This window comes from Phocoena sinus, chromosome 11 (assembly GCF_008692025.1).
Source record: "Phocoena sinus isolate mPhoSin1 chromosome 11, mPhoSin1.pri, whole genome shotgun sequence".
Lineage (NCBI taxonomy): Eukaryota > Metazoa > Chordata > Mammalia > Artiodactyla > Phocoenidae > Phocoena > Phocoena sinus.
In genome coordinates, this window is record NC_045773.1 from 4,693,953 (window position 1) to 4,713,167 (window position 19,215).

At 42.8% G+C, this 19,215-nt stretch overlaps 1 protein-coding gene and 1 long non-coding RNA gene across 3 annotated transcripts; one reads left to right on the forward strand and one right to left on the reverse strand.

The window, feature by feature from the left end:
* Positions 1-157: 157 nt before the first annotated feature.
* Positions 158-18,467, reverse strand: LOC116761526. Its single transcript, XR_004352041.1, has 3 exons — positions 17,820-18,467; positions 8,461-8,612; positions 158-217 (listed from the first exon to the last, which is right to left on the reverse strand). It is a non-coding gene; the product is annotated as an uncharacterized LOC116761526 (long non-coding RNA).
* MKRN2OS (MKRN2 opposite strand) lies at positions 9,121-15,288 on the forward strand. Of its 2 annotated transcripts, XM_032647341.1 has the most exons (4): positions 9,121-9,781; positions 12,938-12,987; positions 13,981-14,143; positions 14,933-15,288. In XM_032647341.1, exons 1-4 carry the CDS (start codon positions 9,483-9,485, stop codon positions 15,171-15,173), a joined length of 753 nt encoding a protein of 250 aa, XP_032503232.1. In that variant the 5' UTR covers positions 9,121-9,482; the 3' UTR covers positions 15,174-15,288. The 2 variants fall into 2 exon arrangements, with proteins under 2 accessions (XP_032503232.1, XP_032503233.1); XM_032647342.1 differs by lacking the exon at positions 12,938-12,987 and having other exon boundaries at positions 9,724-9,781.
* Positions 18,468-19,215: the final 748 nt, after the last annotated feature.

Below are 19,215 nucleotides of genomic sequence, written 5' to 3' on the forward strand. Positions count from 1 at the left end.
CCGGGGCTACTCTTCGTTGCGGTGCGTGGGCTTCCCGTTGCTGTGGCTTCTCTTGTTGTGGAGCACAGGCTCCAGAGCGCAGGCTCAGTAGTTGTGGCGCACGGGGCTTAGCTGCCCCGGGGCATGTGGGATCTTCCCGGACGAGGGCTCAAATCTGTGTCCCCTTCATTGGAAGGCGGATTCTTAACCACTGCGCCACCAGGGAAGCCCACAAAACCTGTTTTTAAAACATAAATTGTATCATGTCATTCACCTCTATTAACCGCTCAGTAGTTTCCCATTGCTTTTTTCAAAATTTCTTTTTTAAATTGTAAAAACTTGAGATAATAGCAAAGTACAGGGAAGTGCACAAAATACATATGTGAATTTTTACGTATGTATAGCTCATGAAACCAGTAACTAGATCAATATAAAGAACTTTATCAACACTCCAGAGGGCTCCTTTATGCCACTGCCCAGTCAATACCTCCCAATTGTTCAATTCTTTGAACAATTGTTTCAATTTTTCTTCACTTTCATATAAATGAAATAATTCACTATGTACTCTCTTGTCTTTCTTCTTTTGACCAACATTCCGTGAGATCTACCCATGTTGTTATACACAGCTGTATGTTGTTTTTACTTTGCTGTAAAAATATTGTCTTCTGATGAATGAGCATGGTATATACCTCCAATTACTTAGACCTTTTGAAATTTCTCTCAGAAACTTAGGAAGAATATTGGAAAATTTGTAGTTTTCAGTGTACAAGTCTTCAACAACTTTTATTAGATTTATTCCCAGGTACCTAGATGAGTTTTTTTGATACTGTTTTAAATGATATTTTTTTTAATGTCCTAATTGTTTGTTGCTTGCTCCATACTACACTCATGTATTAATTTTAATTGTTTCTTTTGTATTCTCTACACACACAATCATGCCATCAACAAATAATGACAGTTTCACTTTATTTTCAACCTTCATATCCTTTATTTTTCTTGTCTTATTGCACTACTGAAAATCTCAGTGCAAGTGTAAATAGAAGTGGTAATAGTGGACACCTTGTCTTGTTCTTGAGTTCACGGAAAGTATTTAATATTTCATCATTAATTAAAATGTTAGCCCTAGAGTTTTTGAAACTATCCATTATCAAATTAAGGCAGTTTCTTTATCATTCTAGTTTTCTTAGAGTTTTTAATCATGAATATGTCTTGTTTTTTAAATCAAATCTGTTTTTTCCCCCCCATCTATTGAGAAAACCATCCATTGAGAAAACCATGTCTTATCCTTTATTCGGTTAATGTGTTGAACTATACTGATTGATTTTTGAATGTTAAACCAACCTCAGATTCCTTGGCTATACCCCCACTTGGCCATGATATATTATTCTTTCTATAAATCATCAGATTCTATTTGTTAATATTGTGTTTAGGAGTTTTGCATCCTTATTCATAAGACATATTGGTATGTAGTGTTCCTTTTTTGTAATGTCCATGTCAAGTTTTGTACCTGAGATGTGCTGGCCTCATAAAGTGAGTTTGGAAGTCTTCCCTCTTTTCTATTCCTTGGAAAAGTCTGTAATATAGCTATTAATTTTTTCCTTAAATATTTGGAAGAACATACCACTGAAGCCATCTCAGCCTGCACATAACGTCATAAGATTTTTTATTAAAGGTTTAATTCTGTATTACATATAGGGCTATTCAGATTTTATCTTCTATCAGGTTTGGGAAGCTTTTTTTCCCCCAAGTGAATTAGTCCATTTCATCTAAATTATGAAACATGGAGTTGTTAATAATATGTTCTTTTAAAAAATGATCTGTAATGGTGTCTCCTTTCATTACTGATATTAATAATTGGTGTTTTATCTCTTTTTAAAATCCATTTTACTAGAAATTTATCAATGTTTTTAATCTTTTCAATGGACAAGATTTTGGCTTTATTCATTTTCTCTATTGTACATGTTTTTTTCTATTTCAGTGATTTCTGCTCATATCTTTACTATTTTCTTTTTCTATGTTCTTTGAATTCACAATGCTATTGTTTCTGGCTTCCTGAGATGGAAATTTAGATCACCAGTTTTCAAATGTTCTACTTTTTTAACTATTTAAAGCTATAATTTTCCCTCTAAGCACATTTTAATTGTGTTCCACAAGTTTTTATGTCATATTTTCCTTATCCTTCAGTTCAAATATTTTCTAATTTCCATTCTTTGACGCGTATGTTATTTAGAAGTGTTCTGCTTAATTTCCAAACAACTGAGGACTTTCTAGTTATCTTTTCCTTACTGATTTCTAGTGTAATCCCATTGTGGAATTGTCTATTCTCCTTTTGGTTTGGTCAACATCTGATTTATATATTTTGAAGCTGTGTTTTAGGTTCAGACAAATTTAAGATTGCTTTAGCTTTTTTTTGTTTCAACACATCACTAAGAAATGTCCTTCTTTGTGCTTAGTTGCACGTTAATTAGGGCAGTGTTATATCAGTGAAAGAATGTGTTAGAATGTGTCCAGAAATTTTTAATTTAAAAGTGTACTTTGTCTGATATTAATATAATCATATCAGCTTTCTTTCAGATAGTCTTTGTATGGTATATCTTTTTCCATCCTTTTATTTTCAACTTACCTGGTATTTTTATATCTAAACTGTATCTCCTGTAGATGGCATATAGTTGATTAATTTTAAAATCCTGATAGTCTTTGTTTTGAATTGGATTATTTAGACCATTTACATTAAATGTAATACAGTTGGATTTAAATTTACCACCCTGCTATTAATTTTCCATTCATATAATCTGTTATTTATTCTCCTTTCTTGTATTCCTTTGGATTAAGTATTTTCATTTATTCCATATTTTTCTTTATTGATTATACACTTTTTTTTTTTTTTGCGGTACGCAGGCCTCTCACTGTTCCGGCCTCTCCCCTTGCGGAGCACAGGCTCCGGACGCGCAGCTCAGTGGCCATGGCTCACAGGCCCAGCCGCTCCGCGGCATGTGGGATCTTCCTGGACCGGGGCACGAACCCGTGGTCCCCTGCATCGGCAGGCGGACTCTCAACCACTGTGCCACCAGGCAAGCCCTGATTATACACTTTTAATTATCATTTAAAAATTATTCTTTTTTTAAATTATAATTATTTATTTTTGGCTGTGTTGGGTCTTCATTTCTGTGCGTGGGCTTTCTCTAGTTGCGGCAACCAGGGGCCACTCTTCATCGCGGTGTGTGGGCCTCTCACTATCGTGGCCTCTCGTGGAGCACAGGCTCCAGACGTGCAGGCTCAGTAGTTGTGGCGCACGGGCTTAGTTGCTCCAAGGCATGTGGGATCTTCCCAGACCAGGGCTCGAACCCGTGTCCCCTGCATTGGCAGGCAGATTCTCAACCACTGCGCCACCAGGGAAGCCCCTAAAAATTATTCTTTTAACGATTACCCTAGAGATTACAATATGTGTCTGTGAATTTACTAAAGTACTAGTGCCTTAAATTAGTACTAGTACCACTTCCTCAACAATGCAAAAAACCTATGATAACTCCATTAACTCTCCTATTCCATTTTGTACTATTGTTATCATATATTTTACTTCTGCATATGTTTAAACCCAACAACATATTGTAATGAATGTTGTTTTAAAATGTGGTATTCTTCATTTCTTTCAACCATTCCATGTTTCCATCTAGGATCATTTTTATTCAGCCAGAAGAACTCTTTTAGTATTTCTTATACTGAAGATCTTCCAACGATTAATTTTCTCAGCCTTTATTATATGAGGAAGTATTTGCTCCCATTTTAAAACATGCCTTTTATTTTAGAATAGTCTTAGATTTGCAGAAAAGTTGTGAAGATAGCAGAGACGTCCCATACACTCCACATCCAGTTTCTCCTATTATTAACATCTTGTATCAATATGGCAATGTATGTTGAAACACTAATATGTTATTATAAACCAAAGCCCATACTTTATTCGGATTTCATTAGTTTATACCTTTTTCTGTCCCGGGATCCCATCCAGGACACCACGTTGCATCTAGTCATCCTGTCTCCTTGGCTTCTCTTGGGATGGCAGTTTCTGAGAATCTCCTAATTTTTGATGATCATGACAGCTCTGAGAAGTTCTGGTGAGATATTTTGCAGAATATCCCTCAACTGGGATTTATCTCATGTTTTCCTCATGATTAGACTGGGATTATGGGTTTCAGGGTTGGGGGAAGAACTTGGAGCTGAAGTGCCATTCTCTTCACGTCATATTTGGATTAGACACACAAACTACTGAAACTGACTCAAGAAGTAGAAAATATGAATAGACCTCTAACAAGAGACTGAATTAGTAATCAAAAAACTTCCCACAAAGAAAATCCCCAAACCAATGGCTTCACTGGTGAATTCTATTAAACATTCAAAGAAGAATTAACACTAATCCTTTACAGATGCTTACAAAAAACAGAAGAGGAACTACTTCCCATTCTATGAAGCCAGTACTACACCTTGATACAAAAACCAGACAAATACATCACAAGAAAACTATAGACCAATATACTTTATAAAAACCCTCAACAAAATACTAGCCAATGGAATGCAGCAGCATATAAAAAGGATTATACACCATGACCATGTGAGATTTATCCCCGGAGTGCAAGATTCGTTGAACATATGTAAATCAATCAATGTAACTAACCATATAAATAGAAAACAAAAATATGGTCATTTCAATAGAAATGGAAAAAACATCTGACAAAATCCAACACCCTTTCATAACAAAAACACTCAAAAAAACTAGGAAGAGAAAGGAACTTCCTTAACTTGATAAGATCATCTACCAAAACCCCACAGTTAACATCAGACTCAATGGTGAAAGACTAGAACTTTTCCCTCTAAAATGAGGCACAAGGTAAGGATGTTTATTCTTAACACTTCTATTCAACATTATACTGGAATTTCTAGCCAGGGCACTTAGGCAAGAAAAAGAAATAAAAGTTATTCAGATTGGAAAAGAAAAAGTAAAACTATCTTTACTTGCAAATGATATGACCCTGTATAAAACTTTTAGAAGAAAACATAATCATAAATTTTCATGACATTGGATTAGGCAATGGATTCTTAAATAGGACACCAAAAGCATAAGAAACAAAAGAAAAAATGGATACATTTGACTTACTCAATTTTTTAAAAATTTGTGCTTCAAATAATACCATCAAGAAAGTGAAAAGATAGTATTTAGAATATATATAGTATATCCAGAATATATAAAGAAACAAAAAATACAAAAAAAAGGCAAAGATATAAAAAGAAAACAAAATCAACAATAAAAAAAACCCCAAATAACCCAATTAAAAAATGGGCAAAGCATTTGAATAGATATTTCTCCAAAGAAGAAATACAAATGGCCAACAGGCACATGAAAAGATGCTCAGCATCAGGGCTTCCCTGGTGGCACAGTGGTTGAGAGTCTGCCTACCGATGCAGGGGACACGGGTTCGTGCGCTGGTCCGGGAAGATCCCACATGCCGTGGAGCGGCTGGGCCTGTGAGCCATGGCCACTGAGCCTGCGCGTCCGGAGCCTGTGCTCCGCAACGGGAGAGGCCACAACAGTGAGAGGCCTGCATACAGCAAAAAAAAAAAAAAAGATGCTCAGCATCATTAGTCATTAAGGAAGTGCAAGTCAAAACCACAATGAGATACCAATTCGAACCCACTAGGAAGGTTAAAACAAGAAATACAGACAATAACAAGTGTTGGTGATGGGGAGAAATTGGAACCCTCTTAAATTGCTGGTGGGAATGGAAAATGATGCAGCCACTTTGAAAAAAAGTTTGGCAGTTGCTCAAAATGTTAAATACAGAGTTACTATGTGACCCAGAAATTCCACTCCTGGGTATATAATCAAGAGAATTGATAACATATGTCCACACAAAATCTTGTACAGTAATATGAAACTTGTTTATAGCAGTGTTATTCATAATAGCCCCAAAATGGAAACAATCCAAATGTCCATCAACTGATGAAAGGATATACAAAACGTGGTACCTCTGTACAACGGTATATTATTCAGCCATAAAAAAGGAATGAACAACCAGTACATGCTACAACATGGATGAACTTTGAAAACATTATGCCAAGTGAAACAAACCAGATACAAAAGACCCCATATCATATAATTCCACTTACATGAAATGTCCAGAATAGACAAATCCATTGACAGGAAGCAGACTAGTGGTCGCCAGGGGTTAGTAGGAGGGAAGAATGGGGAGTGACTGCTAACAGGTACAAGGTTTCTTTTTTGGAGTGATAAAAATGTTCTGAACTTAGATTAGGTAAAAACCACAGAACTGTACACTTTAAATGGGTGATTTTTATATGTAAATTTTGTTTCAATTTTTTTAAAAAAGTAAGGCATATTGTAGATAGAAAAAGGGATCCAACATACAGAGAATAGAATTTCATGAAGAAGAAAATCAAAACAGAATTGGGAGATTGGATTGACATATATACACTAATATATATAGAATAGACAACTAATGAGAACCTGCTATATAGCACAGGGAACTCTACTTCGTTTTGCTGTACAGTAGAAACTAACACAACATTTTAAAACAACTATACTCCCCCCCAAAAAAAGAAAACCAAAACCAAAACTAAGGAAACAGAACAAATCCTCAAAATTATAATTTATGAACAATTTCCTGAAATAAAAAAGATACGAAACTGTATATTCAAAGAGCACACCACAGAATATAACAAAAAGGAAGCAGACTCACAGATACAAAGAACAAACTAGTGGTTACCAGTGGGGAGGGGGAAGCGGGGAGGGGCAATATAGGGATAGGGGTTTAAGAGGAACAAACTATTAGGTATAAAATAAGCTACAAGACTATATTGTACAAAATGGGAATATAGCCAATATTTTATAATAACTATAAATAGACTGTAACTTTTAAAAAAATAAAGTTTTATAAGTTCAAAAACTACACAGAACATACCACAAGCCTGAATAAATCAACCTAAAAAACAACATCAAGACGTATAATAAAATTACTGATCTTTAAAAAAAAAAAAAGAAATATCCTTTGGGCATATTGGCAAAAAAGAACACGACTTATAGGAGAAAGAAAATTGTTTTGTCATCAGACTTTTGACAGCAGTGCTTTATACCAGAAGAAAATGGAATAACATATTAAAGAAAATGCGAGCCAAGGATTTTATATCCAGCAAAACCGACCTAAAGAACAGAGATGAGTTATCGACATACTAGAACTCAGAGAAGGACTTCCCTGGTGGTTCAGCGGTTAAGAATCCACGTGCCAGTGCAGGGGACACGGGTTCGAGCCCTGGTCCAGGAAGAACCCACATGCCACGGAACAACTGAGCCCGTGAGCCACAACTACTGAAGCCTGCGTGCCTAGAGCCCGTGCTCCGCAACAAGAGAAGCCACCACAATGAGAAGCCCGCGCACAGCAACGAAGAGTAGCCCCCACTTGCCGCAGCTAGAGAAAACCCACGCACAGCAACAAAGACCCAACACAGCCAAAAATAAATAAATAAATTTATTTAAAAAAAAAAAAGAACTCAGAAACTAGCCTTCCTATGAGCCCTTCCTGAGGAATCTTCTAGGAATGAACTTCATAATTATTAGAGAGTGAGGAAAGGACTAATAGTGAGCATGAAAAGATATTTGTGTGTAAAACTAAGCCTTAGCGAGGGCTAGAGGGGAGAGGTTATTGTTTACAATGGCAGATGCTTTGACAGTGAAGAAATAGGATAACCATTTAAATACATGAGAGGAAGATGGGGAGAGTATGTGCAAAAATTTAAAAAACACTCTAATCATAATTAGAGGTGGTGGTATTACTATTGCTACTCTGAGATTGTGTAAAGTGGGATAAAGCATGCCCTGTATCCTTGAGACCAGCGTTTTCAGTGTGGAGGAAAAGAGATACAAATGTAATATAGAAGAGATTAAGTAAAAACACTAGTCCTGAAGTTGAATTGGAAACAGCATGTAATCCTTATGTGCGTGCATGTATGCATGTGTGTGTGTGCACCTTTTTTTACCCTGCTCTGCTCACTGAAAAGATCAAGAAACGATTTAAAAAAAAGAATGCTAGCATATTAAAAATGTTTATTAAGGCATGGTTCCTCTGTTTCTTTTCAGAGGACTAAAAATACCTCTTGGTATTGGTGTCATGAAGATGAATATATTCTCAGTTGAAAGTAACTTGGGTCACACAAACAATCGAACAATAGCGGTGGTTTATATTAATAATGAACAATCTCAGATCCTTGTCACCTGAGCTGCGTGTCTAGCTATAACCTGTCTGCCTTCGCTGTAACAAGAGAAAGTTGGTTGAAATGATTTCTAAGGTCTCTTTTATTGCTGTGAGTCTGATCATCGTTCCATATTATTACACTGAATACGTGCTTTTCTGCACTTCAGCATACCGTGCCTTATTTAAATGCCCATTAGGAAACACCGTTCTGAAGCGCCTTTACCTGCCATGACACCTTCTCTCTGGGTCTTCCCTCTACGATCGCTTTTCTCTGGAACCACAGGCATCAGGAGGCGATTGGCTAAGGAAAGTGTGTTGCCACCAAACTTTGGACTCCTCTGCAGGCATCTGAAAGGCTGAGCTGGACCTATACAACTGATAGTGTGAAAAAGTTTCCAAGATGAGAGAAAACCACAAATTTCAAAACAGTATACAGTAAAACAACATTGGGGTTTGAAGATAGTATGTGGAAATATTCACTTATTTTACCTTGCAGTTTTCTCCCGGGAGTACAATATGGTGGGTGGAAAAATGCTATGAGAAATGGGGAGGGGGGCATTACCTTTCTTTCCACATATCCTTATGCAGCTGCTTAAAATTATTTTAAAACTGAAGAATCATAAAGTGCGTATAGTAAAACGTACAGCTTGATGTATTTTCACAAACTGAATATTCTCGTATAATCAACACCTAGATAATGAATCAGCACAACCCCAGACCCCAGGGCCCCCTCATGCCCTCTTCCAGTCAGCACCCACCACCTCGGGTAACCACTATCCCTATCCCTGTGCTGTTAATTTTTTATGAGCATGAGTCCTTCTACAATATAAAATATCAAAAGAAAAACCGCCTCAAAGTAAGGATTCCATTTATTTATCCAAAACCCAAACGATATAACCTATTCTAGAAAACCAAAAGTAACTGTGGGTCACTAACTCCAAGAAGCTCACAGACAAATTAAATAACAGCGCTGGTGGAAACAAACATAGTTTGTTTCCAGCGTAAGGGAATGCTGGGGGAAGCTGAGGAAGGTTTCACAGAAAGGTAGGGCTTTGGAGAATGAGGAAGAGCTGGCTATCGACTGTTGCAAAACGTACAAAGGCTAGAAAGAAACGTTGTGAGCACAAATGAAGCTGGCTCTTTAAGACACCTGTTTATGGGGAGGCCTGGTTACAGGTTAACCCTAGCTGTTTTGGCTTCTGAAGCCACCAGTCAGAATGACATCACTGTTATCAGGTTACTCGGATGGAGGGCATTTGCTGGCCATGTAACGCGGAAAAGGAAGTCCTGGGGAACGCACCCCTCCTTGCCCAGGAGGGGAAAGCCATGCAGCACCCAGAGGCTGGGAAGCCTATTATCAAATTCAACCACTGTCAAAAGTACATCTACAGCTTCAGCGTGCCGCCATGCTGCCCCCTCTGCCGGCAGGACGTGGGCTCCAGGAAGCTGGAGGAAGCACCTGTCAGCATCCCTAATCCGTTTACCGATGGGCATCAAGAAGAGTGTTCATTCCTCCTCAGACCAACTCAAGGGACGTTTCTTAGGTACAGTGTTTTATGTGTTGCATTGGATGTGCAAAGCTTCCCTTCTCTGTTTTAGTCACTTAAACTTTCTTTTTCTAACGTGCTATATACAGTGTGAGATTTGGTGGATAATCTTTTCAGTGGTCTGGTGTTAAATCCTAAAATGTAGGCCTTTTTGTTTCATAAGAATAGAAGGGTGCATACTTTCCTGGAATGATAAGTACAAGAATATACGAAGGTCAAACCTGCTTATGCAATTTTAAGAGAGAGGAATCGATAGCCTGGAGATTTTTTTTACCCATAGATTTTGTGCTAAGAGGCTAACTGGGAAAATGACCCAGCAGCTAATCTCATCAAAATAATACCTTTACTTCGAGTTAGTTTGTAACATTTGTGACAAGCAGGTACCCTGCACAGAGCCTGAAGAATGGCCACGTACAGACTATTTTGCATGGAGGTGCATGAAATTGAGACTAGAGCTGGTCTGTTTCAATGGCAGACGTCACCTGACTTTAAGAAATATTTCAGAAATCAAAAGGAAGGATGGTGCCTTCTTCAGAGTCCTGAGTTTACAGGTGGAATTGGAACTGGCCCTGCACAAGCTAGGTTTCAAGAGAACAGTGATGAGTAATGGTGTGAGCTTTGGGAAGTGTGTCGTGCTCACTATTGTGGTCTGATGCCCAGACCTTCCTGCCTCCTTGAAACATACCCTCCTGAGTCCCTCGTGCCCTCTAGTGCCGGTTTGGGATAAGAAAATTGGAGTTGACTACTTCCCTGCTCGCTAACTTCCTTAATCAATTTCCTTCCAGTCCCTATGGGGATGAAACGAACCGACGTGTGTACAAGGCATTGGTCAAACACTAGGGGCTTAACAGACTGCACTCCTGACCCTTCCTCGGGCAGGCAGCGGGATGCAGAGGGGACTGTGCAGGCTTGTACGCCAAGAAGCCCCCCATTCCTACCCTGATTCAGACCAGCTCCAGGACCCTCTCCGAGTCTCTGGTTCCTCACCTGTAAAATGAGGACCCGCTGACCTTGCAGAGTTGTGACGGTCAGCGAAAAGGCCGATAAAGCTGGCCCGGGTGCCAGGCACGACGTTGAACCAACACGCTCCTTCCTGTCCCAATATTTTCATACTCAGCTCAGAACGTGACTGGGAAAACCTTCATTTCTACCTTAACCAGATTTGTGAAGCCCAAACTGTTTTATAAGGCCCCTCATTCACGCTAACTTGGAGTTAGTAACTGGTTGGATTCCGAAAGCTTTTGAACAGAGCTTAAAATTCAGAGTTCATTTCCTGTAACGCTGGTTCACTCAACAGGTGCTCACTGAGCAGCTGTGTGTGGGAAATGCTAGGGATGTCACAGTGAACAAGCTGCAGCCCTGCTCTCCAGAAATGACACAACACGCGACAGGCTTTCAGGCTAGCCCCTGAAAAGCATTCATCTCTTCTGTGATGTGGTGGTGACACTAACAGGCCTGGCCTCCCTCGGCAGCAGCAGAAAGGAGGTGGTGGTGTTGAAATACATCGTGTGCTTAGGTATCTTCCTATCCCCCTCAGGAACTCAGGCCAGGATCTGCAGAACCCAAGTAGCCCCCTGCCCACCAGTCCCTTGAAGGCTGAGTTCCAGACTATTTTTTCCCCTCTCATCCTGTTTCTAAACCCTCAGGACCAACTCTCACAACTCATCTTGAGACAATTTCATCTCTTCTTAAGAGAACCAGCAGTGACTCAAGGGAATCACGGAGGCTCTATCTAACTAGATGAGGATCCCTCAGGGCTGCCATATAGGGCTGTGCAGCTTGTGGACTGCACAAAGGTCCCTGGCCAAGGCAGTGGCGGGTACTGAAGTTCAGCCTGCATTCCACTCACCCTGGGCAGCACCCTGGGCAGAGCTGCATCTGCAGGAAGAAGGGGCACCTTTTCTTAATCTGTACAAAACTATCATATGGGATAGGGGTGGCCCTGGCCCTGCCCCATCACATGCTTCTGTAACACTTCTCAATCTATTAACAACTTGTTAAACTAAAACTAAAAAAGTCTTCTCTGGAAGCAGGCAAACCCTGTGAGGCAGGGACCTCATTTCCCGTTGTGTCACTAGCCCTTCACTTCAAATGACAGGCCCGTAGTTGACATGTTGCATGAATGAGAAATAACTGAAGGAGAGGGAGGAGAGCGGGAGTGAGAGGGAATGCCTGGGATTTAGGCAGGAAACAGAGAGGCTGTACATGCAGGGAGTGATCTGGGGATGGCACACATCCAGGTCCAGCACCGTGATCGGCCACCCAAGACTTACTGTTTTTCCCAGCTTCATTCTCAACCTCTGAACCCACAGGGTCTCAGAAAACTCACAGTGGCTGCAACAAGACGGCCTGGGGGGATTGCTCCGAAGAGGTGGGGCAGCCATTTGTGTCCTTGGCCATTGTAAACCCCGGGACTGCTTGGTTTATCGAGGAACCAAACATTCAGAACTGTGGTCTGACAAAGGAGCGCGTCATTTAAAAATTACCTAACTTATGTGGCACCTCTACGTGGTAGCACTCAATAGGCATTTTACTCTTACAACCAGCTTGCTAGGAGGCTTAATGCTATTTCCATCTTATAGGTGAGAAAGTCTCGGGGCAAATAAGTGATAGCCTGGGATCATATATAGAGGTTAAATTACCTGGAGTTTTACATCTGATGCACAGCCTCGGGGGAAGAATAATTTCAGGAAAGAAGGGCTGTCCAGGAAAAGTGAGTGTGGCCACGGGCTTCAAGACCATATTAGTTTCAAAGGTAGAAGTCCACTGAGGTGCTTTCAGGACCCTCTCACCCACGTTGGCCTGAGGAACAGGCTGCCCTCTCACACTTAAGGAGGAAAGAATCAGGAGCTTCCTCAACAGCTGACAGCCGGGTGGGCCCCTCTGCTGCAGAGCCAGGCGTCATGCTGACATTGCGCTCCAGCAGGGCTGGCCTTCCAGCACACTCACCTTTAGGACTGCGGGGGCCAAGAAAATCCAGAGTGGGTGCAGGGCACTGTTTTCTACCTCACACGTACTCTTGGCCTTTCCACTAACCTGGCCTCTGGCACCGGCCAAGAGGGGAGGCCCACTGTTCTCCTCCCACTTTAAATACCAATTCCACGCGCCTAGTGTGTGCAAATGAGAGGACAAAAACGCTCTTGTTTCTTCTAGGGAGTATGACGGAAGGTCTGATCTTCACGTGGGGATAACCAACACAAATGGTAAGTGCACTTTCATAGCTTAAAAAGTTCCCCCAATACCTGGTTAGAAGAGAGCAGTATTTCTACAGAAAAAGTAACGTGGCAACATCACTAACAGTGCTGAGTATCTGAAAGCTCTTTAATGTTTTCTCAGCCAAGAGCTGAGAAAACATTAAAAACATTGCAAACCTGTATGTTTTTTGTTAGTTTTTAAGAGAGGAAGAAACAGACATCCAGAGAGGTTGAGCTGTCCAAGACCTCATCTTGCGTTAGAAGCGGACCCTCTGCTCCCATTGCTGTACTCAGCCCACTGCCACTGGGTCCTCATACTTGGGGTCTCCAGGGGCCAAGCAGGAACACCAGGGGTAAACTGGGGGGACACAGCACCTGAGCGTGCGGTAGGGCCTGCGAAAGTTTGCTTTAAAAACTCAGAAAAGCAGCACATTTAAATAAAACGGTTCCTTTGGCCAGATTTAGCTTGGAGGGCACAGTCTGCAGGAAAAGGCCTGGGGAGTGCCGCCAGCAGGAGGGTGCAGGCCTGGGAATGGTGAGCGAGGCCAGCCACTTGCGGCTGCGATCAGGTCCGACAAGTGAAGTCTGATAACAGCCCTTGCTGCTCCCTTGAGGCAGGAGAACCGTGAACAGAAACCTAGGACTGGGTTTTGAACTCACTGACTGTCACGAACAGTCAAATCTGCACCAGTCTTTGTCAGGAGAAATGTACTGCTGATTTAAGGAAGTGAGACGGACGCCTTTGTAGACAGAGAACTTCAACAAAAATATCTGGAGATGATCACCCCAGCACCTATTACTGTCTCGTTTCTCTGGGACAACCTCGGGTGCTGAGAGCAAGGAGGCAGAGGCTCCCTGGAGGAGGGGGTTCGAGAGCTCTCGGACTGCAATTGGGAAGTGCTGTCTGGGCTCCTGTTGTGTGCAGTTAGCAGGTGGCTGCTGTCCCGTTCACCGGGGTGCGTTTCCCCTGACGCCTCCGTGTGATTTTGGTTTTGGCGGCAGGAGTCGTGTATAATTACACGGTGCACGGTGTCCAGCGAGACAAAGCAGGCTGGGGGCAGAGCGTGAGCATCCCGCTCCTGCAGCCCGGCATGTTGGGACTGATGGACCAGTGGGACAAGTACCTGGAAGACTTCTCCACCACGGGGGCCTGGCTGCCTCACAGGTAGGACAGGGCCCTCACTCACCACCAGGTGCCATCACAGATGCTAAGCTGCACTGACTTTCATGTTCAGCCTGTATTGAGATAGTAGCGTCTGTAACAGAATTAAGCAGGGGCTGAATTACTTGGGGTTCCTGCAGAGGTGAGCCAGCACACATTTCCCCAATAGAACCACAGCACTCTAAGAGCTGAAGGGACCAGACCTTAGTACTCTAGTTATTTTACTTATTTGACTCTTTTACACACTTGACATTTAATAATACGTACAGCAAAACCCACAGTATTATATTCCCTTAAAACAAAACAATCTTAAATGAGGTTCAAAATGTAAACCTATCTAAAGCTCCCCCCATTTTAAGTTTCAGCAAGTTTGAAATTAATTTATCGATTCCTTGCCCCCTTATCACTGTAGAAGATACAGAGCATACCTGTGGACTTAAATGGTTCTGAGGCTTCCCCTGAAATAAGTTTAGACACTGTAGGATATCATAAAACTCAGACATGGAATTCCACTTCGAGAATCTAGAATTTCAGTGAAATTAAGTTCTCCAAATTGGGGCCTATATGCAACTTGAGTCACCACTCTGGACATCTCGGTGAGTCCTAGCTGTACTTAAGCTGCAAGCAGAAATAGCCCCAGATGCCAAGTGTCCCTCTGAACTGCACCTCTGGACACTGTCATCAAGGGGGCCAGCACACATGGGGGCCCAGCTTGCAGCGAGGTTAAAATTATGAAAGGCCTTGGGCAGCTCAGGGCTAAGCCTTGTCTTCTCGACGCCCTTGCCCCATAAGGTACGAAGAAGACCACCACAACTGCTACAGCTACGCCCTCAAGTTCATTAACTGCGTCCTGGCCACACAGGGCGAGGAGCGGCTGGACCGGGACGAGTTCACGGAGAAGTTCGTGATCCCGAGGACGAGGAAGGCTTCCAAGTACATCATGCTCTACCGCATGATAGAAGAGCACGGCTTCTACGTCATCGAGCCCCCTGGTCCCCAGACAAGCCCACATCCGGGAAGCAGCTCACGCTGAGCGCGCATTGCACCTGAGAGCAGACAGGAAGTGATGTCTGGGGGTTCCCGCCTGGAACAGCTACTGGGCCTCTACATGTCTTCAACTGTGGTTAATAAAAAAGAGCTAGACGGCTTCCCTTTACACATATGTCAGCTTACTGCAGTGTAAGAATTTACGGAATGAATAAAAATGGTCCTGGGTTTTCAAAATCGTAGGCACCACAACTAAAATTGTTTTCACAGTAGTTTGGGGTCCACGTTACAGCGTAAAGTGGCAGCATCTTCTTTTCACAGAGCAATGAGAACTCTTCCTATAAATTAAGTAGGGAACAAATTCACCTTTCACTGTGAATCCAGAAATTGGGGATTTGTAGGAAGAGACCCTTACGGTTTATGAAGTAATGACTGCCTTCACCTCATTGTTTTTATATAAAAAGCACATGGTAACCTTTTGACAATCAATAATAGTTAAAAAAATAAAAAAAGAAAAAAGGTCTCAGAATCTGAGCCGGGAACCATGCACTCCTCCTGGGTCAGCCTTTCTGTGTCTACACGCACAAACAGGATTGGCAGTTCCTCAATCAAGCTGTTCCCCTGGCCTGAGGTGGGGAGTTGGGGTGTTGGAGTTACCACAGCGAATCACCTCCTCTGCCCACTCTAGGTGCAGAGTTCAGAAAGGACATGATGCAAGTCCGTCTTCTTTCTCTCATACCTTCAGGAGGAGGAAGGAAGGGGACGACTGAGATGAGTAACCACAAGGATTGTTAACAAGCACATTAGAATTTTTACACCCAGGTAATCAGACTTTAAATAGCCAGTGATCAAAACATTTCAGGATTCCTCTTTGGAAACTGCTTCCAGGACTCTTGTTTTTGACCAAACGTGATATACTATCCACCTAATCTTATTCCTCAGCGTGGGCACCGAATGATGCCTAATTTCCAAAAACCAAACCCATCTTCAAGGTAGCAATAGTTACTCAGTAATAAAGATATTCCGAAAACTTGCTACAGATTCTTCAAGCTTGTTTCCAAAGAGGCACTGGTCAGTGTTCCACACGAGCGACTTCAGTGGGAAAAAATGCAGGCAGCTCAACATTTGCGTTTGTTAAGTTTTAGGACTGTTCTTTAAGAAATACAAAACTTCCTACCTGGAAAATGAGACCACCTTAAACAACCTGCCTGCTACTCTGTGTTCAAGGAATCGTAAAGGCCTCAGCGGGTAAAGATGAAAGGAGCGTGGGGTTTGGGGGATATTCCGATTTGCCCCATTCTCTTTAAGCTCTGTCTTAGGACTCTGCTTCCCTGGACCAGTTCTTTACCCTATTATTAGTAATCATAACAGCTGCAATTAACGCGTATTCATAAAAGACTCCACACCAGAGTAAACACTTCTTACTCTTTTTTTTTTTTTTTTTTTTTTTTTGCGGTACGCGGGCCTCTCACTGTTGTGGCCTCTCCCGTTGCAGAGCACAGGCTCCGGACGCGCAGGCTCAGCGGCCATGGCTCACGGGCCCAGCCGCTCCGCGGCATGTGGGACCCTCCCGGACCGGGGCACGAACCCGCGTCCCCTGCATCGGCAGGCGGACTCTCAACCACTGCGCTACCAGGGAAGCCCTCTTACTCTTCTCTTTTAATCTCTAAGACCATCCTGTGAGGTAGGTACTGACATCATGCCCATTTTACAGATGACAAGGGAAACGGACTTGCCCAAAGGCACCCAGTGGCAAAACCAGGGTTCAGACCAGGTTTGACTGCAAAGCCTGTGCAGTTACCTCCAGCACCCAGCAACCCGAAAGCGACCAGTGGCACGCAGGGTGCACGGCAACCGGGTCAGTAATTTGCTATCGTTACGAGAAGATAAGCATTCTGCTTTCATCAGCATTCAAATATGAACAGGAGATAAGAAACATGTCATAAAACAGTTAAAATAAGAATTGTTGGGACTTCTCTGGTGGCGCAGTGGTTAACAATCTGCCTGCCAATGCAGGGGACATGGGTTCAAGCCCTGGTCCGGGAAGATCCCACATGCCACAGAGCAACGAAGCCCGTGTGCCACAACTACTGAAGCCTGCACTCTAGAGCCCGCAAGCCACAACTACTAAGCCCGCATGCCACAACTACTGAAGCCTGTGCGCGCCACAACTACTGAAGCCTGCGCGCCTAGAGCCTATGCTCTGCAGCAAGAGAAGCCACCACCATGAGAAGCCCGTGCACCGCAACAAGGAGTAGCCCCCGCTCGCCGCAACTAGGGAAAGACCGCGCGCGCGCAGCAACGAAGACCCAATGCAGTCAAAAAAAAAAAAAAAAAAACAATTGTTAATATTAGAAACGCTAATTTCATGCTACTTTCTCCAAGTGCTTGACCTTGATTTTCAAACAAAGCTTTAACAATCCCCACTCCCTATTTTCGGGGCTGCTCTACACCCTGGAGGTGCCTTTGGTAGCGGTCGGCCTCGTATTTCTTCTTTCACTTCAGCAGGCTACAAATGCCCTGCTCACAAAACCACAGTACCGGCCTACAGGCTTTATACCCCAGTAAAGGAAATGGGGCATCAGAATACCACAGACAGATGGGCGACGTGGCTCAGCTCTGCAGAAGGGTGAGCTGAGAATCCTTAGCACTGGCACCAACTCCAACCCCAGATGAAATCTCAGAGGTCCACCTGGCAGCCCAAGTGCGCTCCTTCACATCAGCGGTGAGCGCAGCCCTGGGCACACATCTGTCTCCGTCAGCGCTCCTGGGATGATGGACGGCTGGGCTCCCGTTCACAGCAAGGCCACAGAGTCACCGATCCACAAGACTAAAGTAGCCCACACGAAGGCATTTTTCCAAAGCCTCCACAGCGTGCATGGATTACTCTTATAACCAGGAAAACCCAAAAACAATATTAAAAAAAACAAGAAGCCACCCGCAATGGCTGCACCTCGCTCCCTTCGTGCAGGAAGTGCTTACCATGGTACCCCTCCCCCATCCCCAGAGCTGTCTTCACTACTTTACCTCGAACTTTTTCTGTCACCTCCTCCTCTACTGTGTTACCTACCAGGGCATAAAATAGGCTTTTTACTTCCTAGAGGAAATAATTGTGTCAATGCTCATACTTTTGGTTCATCTGGAAGGGAAAAAAGCACACCTATAATGTGCCAGATTCTTTCACAGGCCATCTCATTTAGTCTGCGAAACAAACTCAGGAGCTAGTAATTATGCCCACTTCACAGGTGAGGAAACTGAGGTTCAGAGGGATTAAGCAATGTTCCCAAGGTCACCACTGTTTTCCTAGCGTAGATCTGGACTCTTGGACCCAGGTTTTTCTTTTTTTTGTTTTGTTTTGTGTTTTTTTTGCGGTACGCGGGCCTCTCACTGTTGTGGCCTCTCCCGTTGCAGAGCACAGGCTCCGGACGTGCAGGCTCAGCGGCCATGGCTCACGGGCCCAGCCGCTCCGCGGCACGTGGGATCCTCCCGGACCGGGGCACGAACCCATGTCCCCTGCATCGGCAGGCGGACTCTCAACCACTGCGCCACCAGGGAAGCCCTGGACCCAGATTTTTCTGATTCCACCCTTTCTACTCTATCAGAATGTGCCATCTAAACGTCAGGAAGAAGAATATCTACCTTTGAAATACTGCTTCTGAAAATGGAAAGATTCCAAAAATTTTTAAATGCTAAAAAACTTTCACTTAAAAGAAATCATAGTGAATTACTTTGAAATAAAAAGTACTGCCTTAGTTTAACAACTTCACAAATTTGCTTTTCCATATCATGTATTCTTAACTGAGGCAAGCGTATATTTCACAAAATGGTAAAAAGACTAAAAATTTTCAGCTTATATATAAAAGACCAAAGATTTAAGATAAGCTCATGGATTTAAATCTCTCTCAATTTTAGAAATGGGCCTCAGTTACAGTCTTAAGGAAATTAACATTCATGGGATAATTGAGTCTGTAATCAGGTTTTTTTTTTTTTTTGCGGTACGCGGGCCTCTCACTGTTGTGGCTTCTCGCGTTGCGGAGCACAGGCTCCTGAAGCACAGGCTCAGTGGCCATGGCTCACGGGCCCAGCCG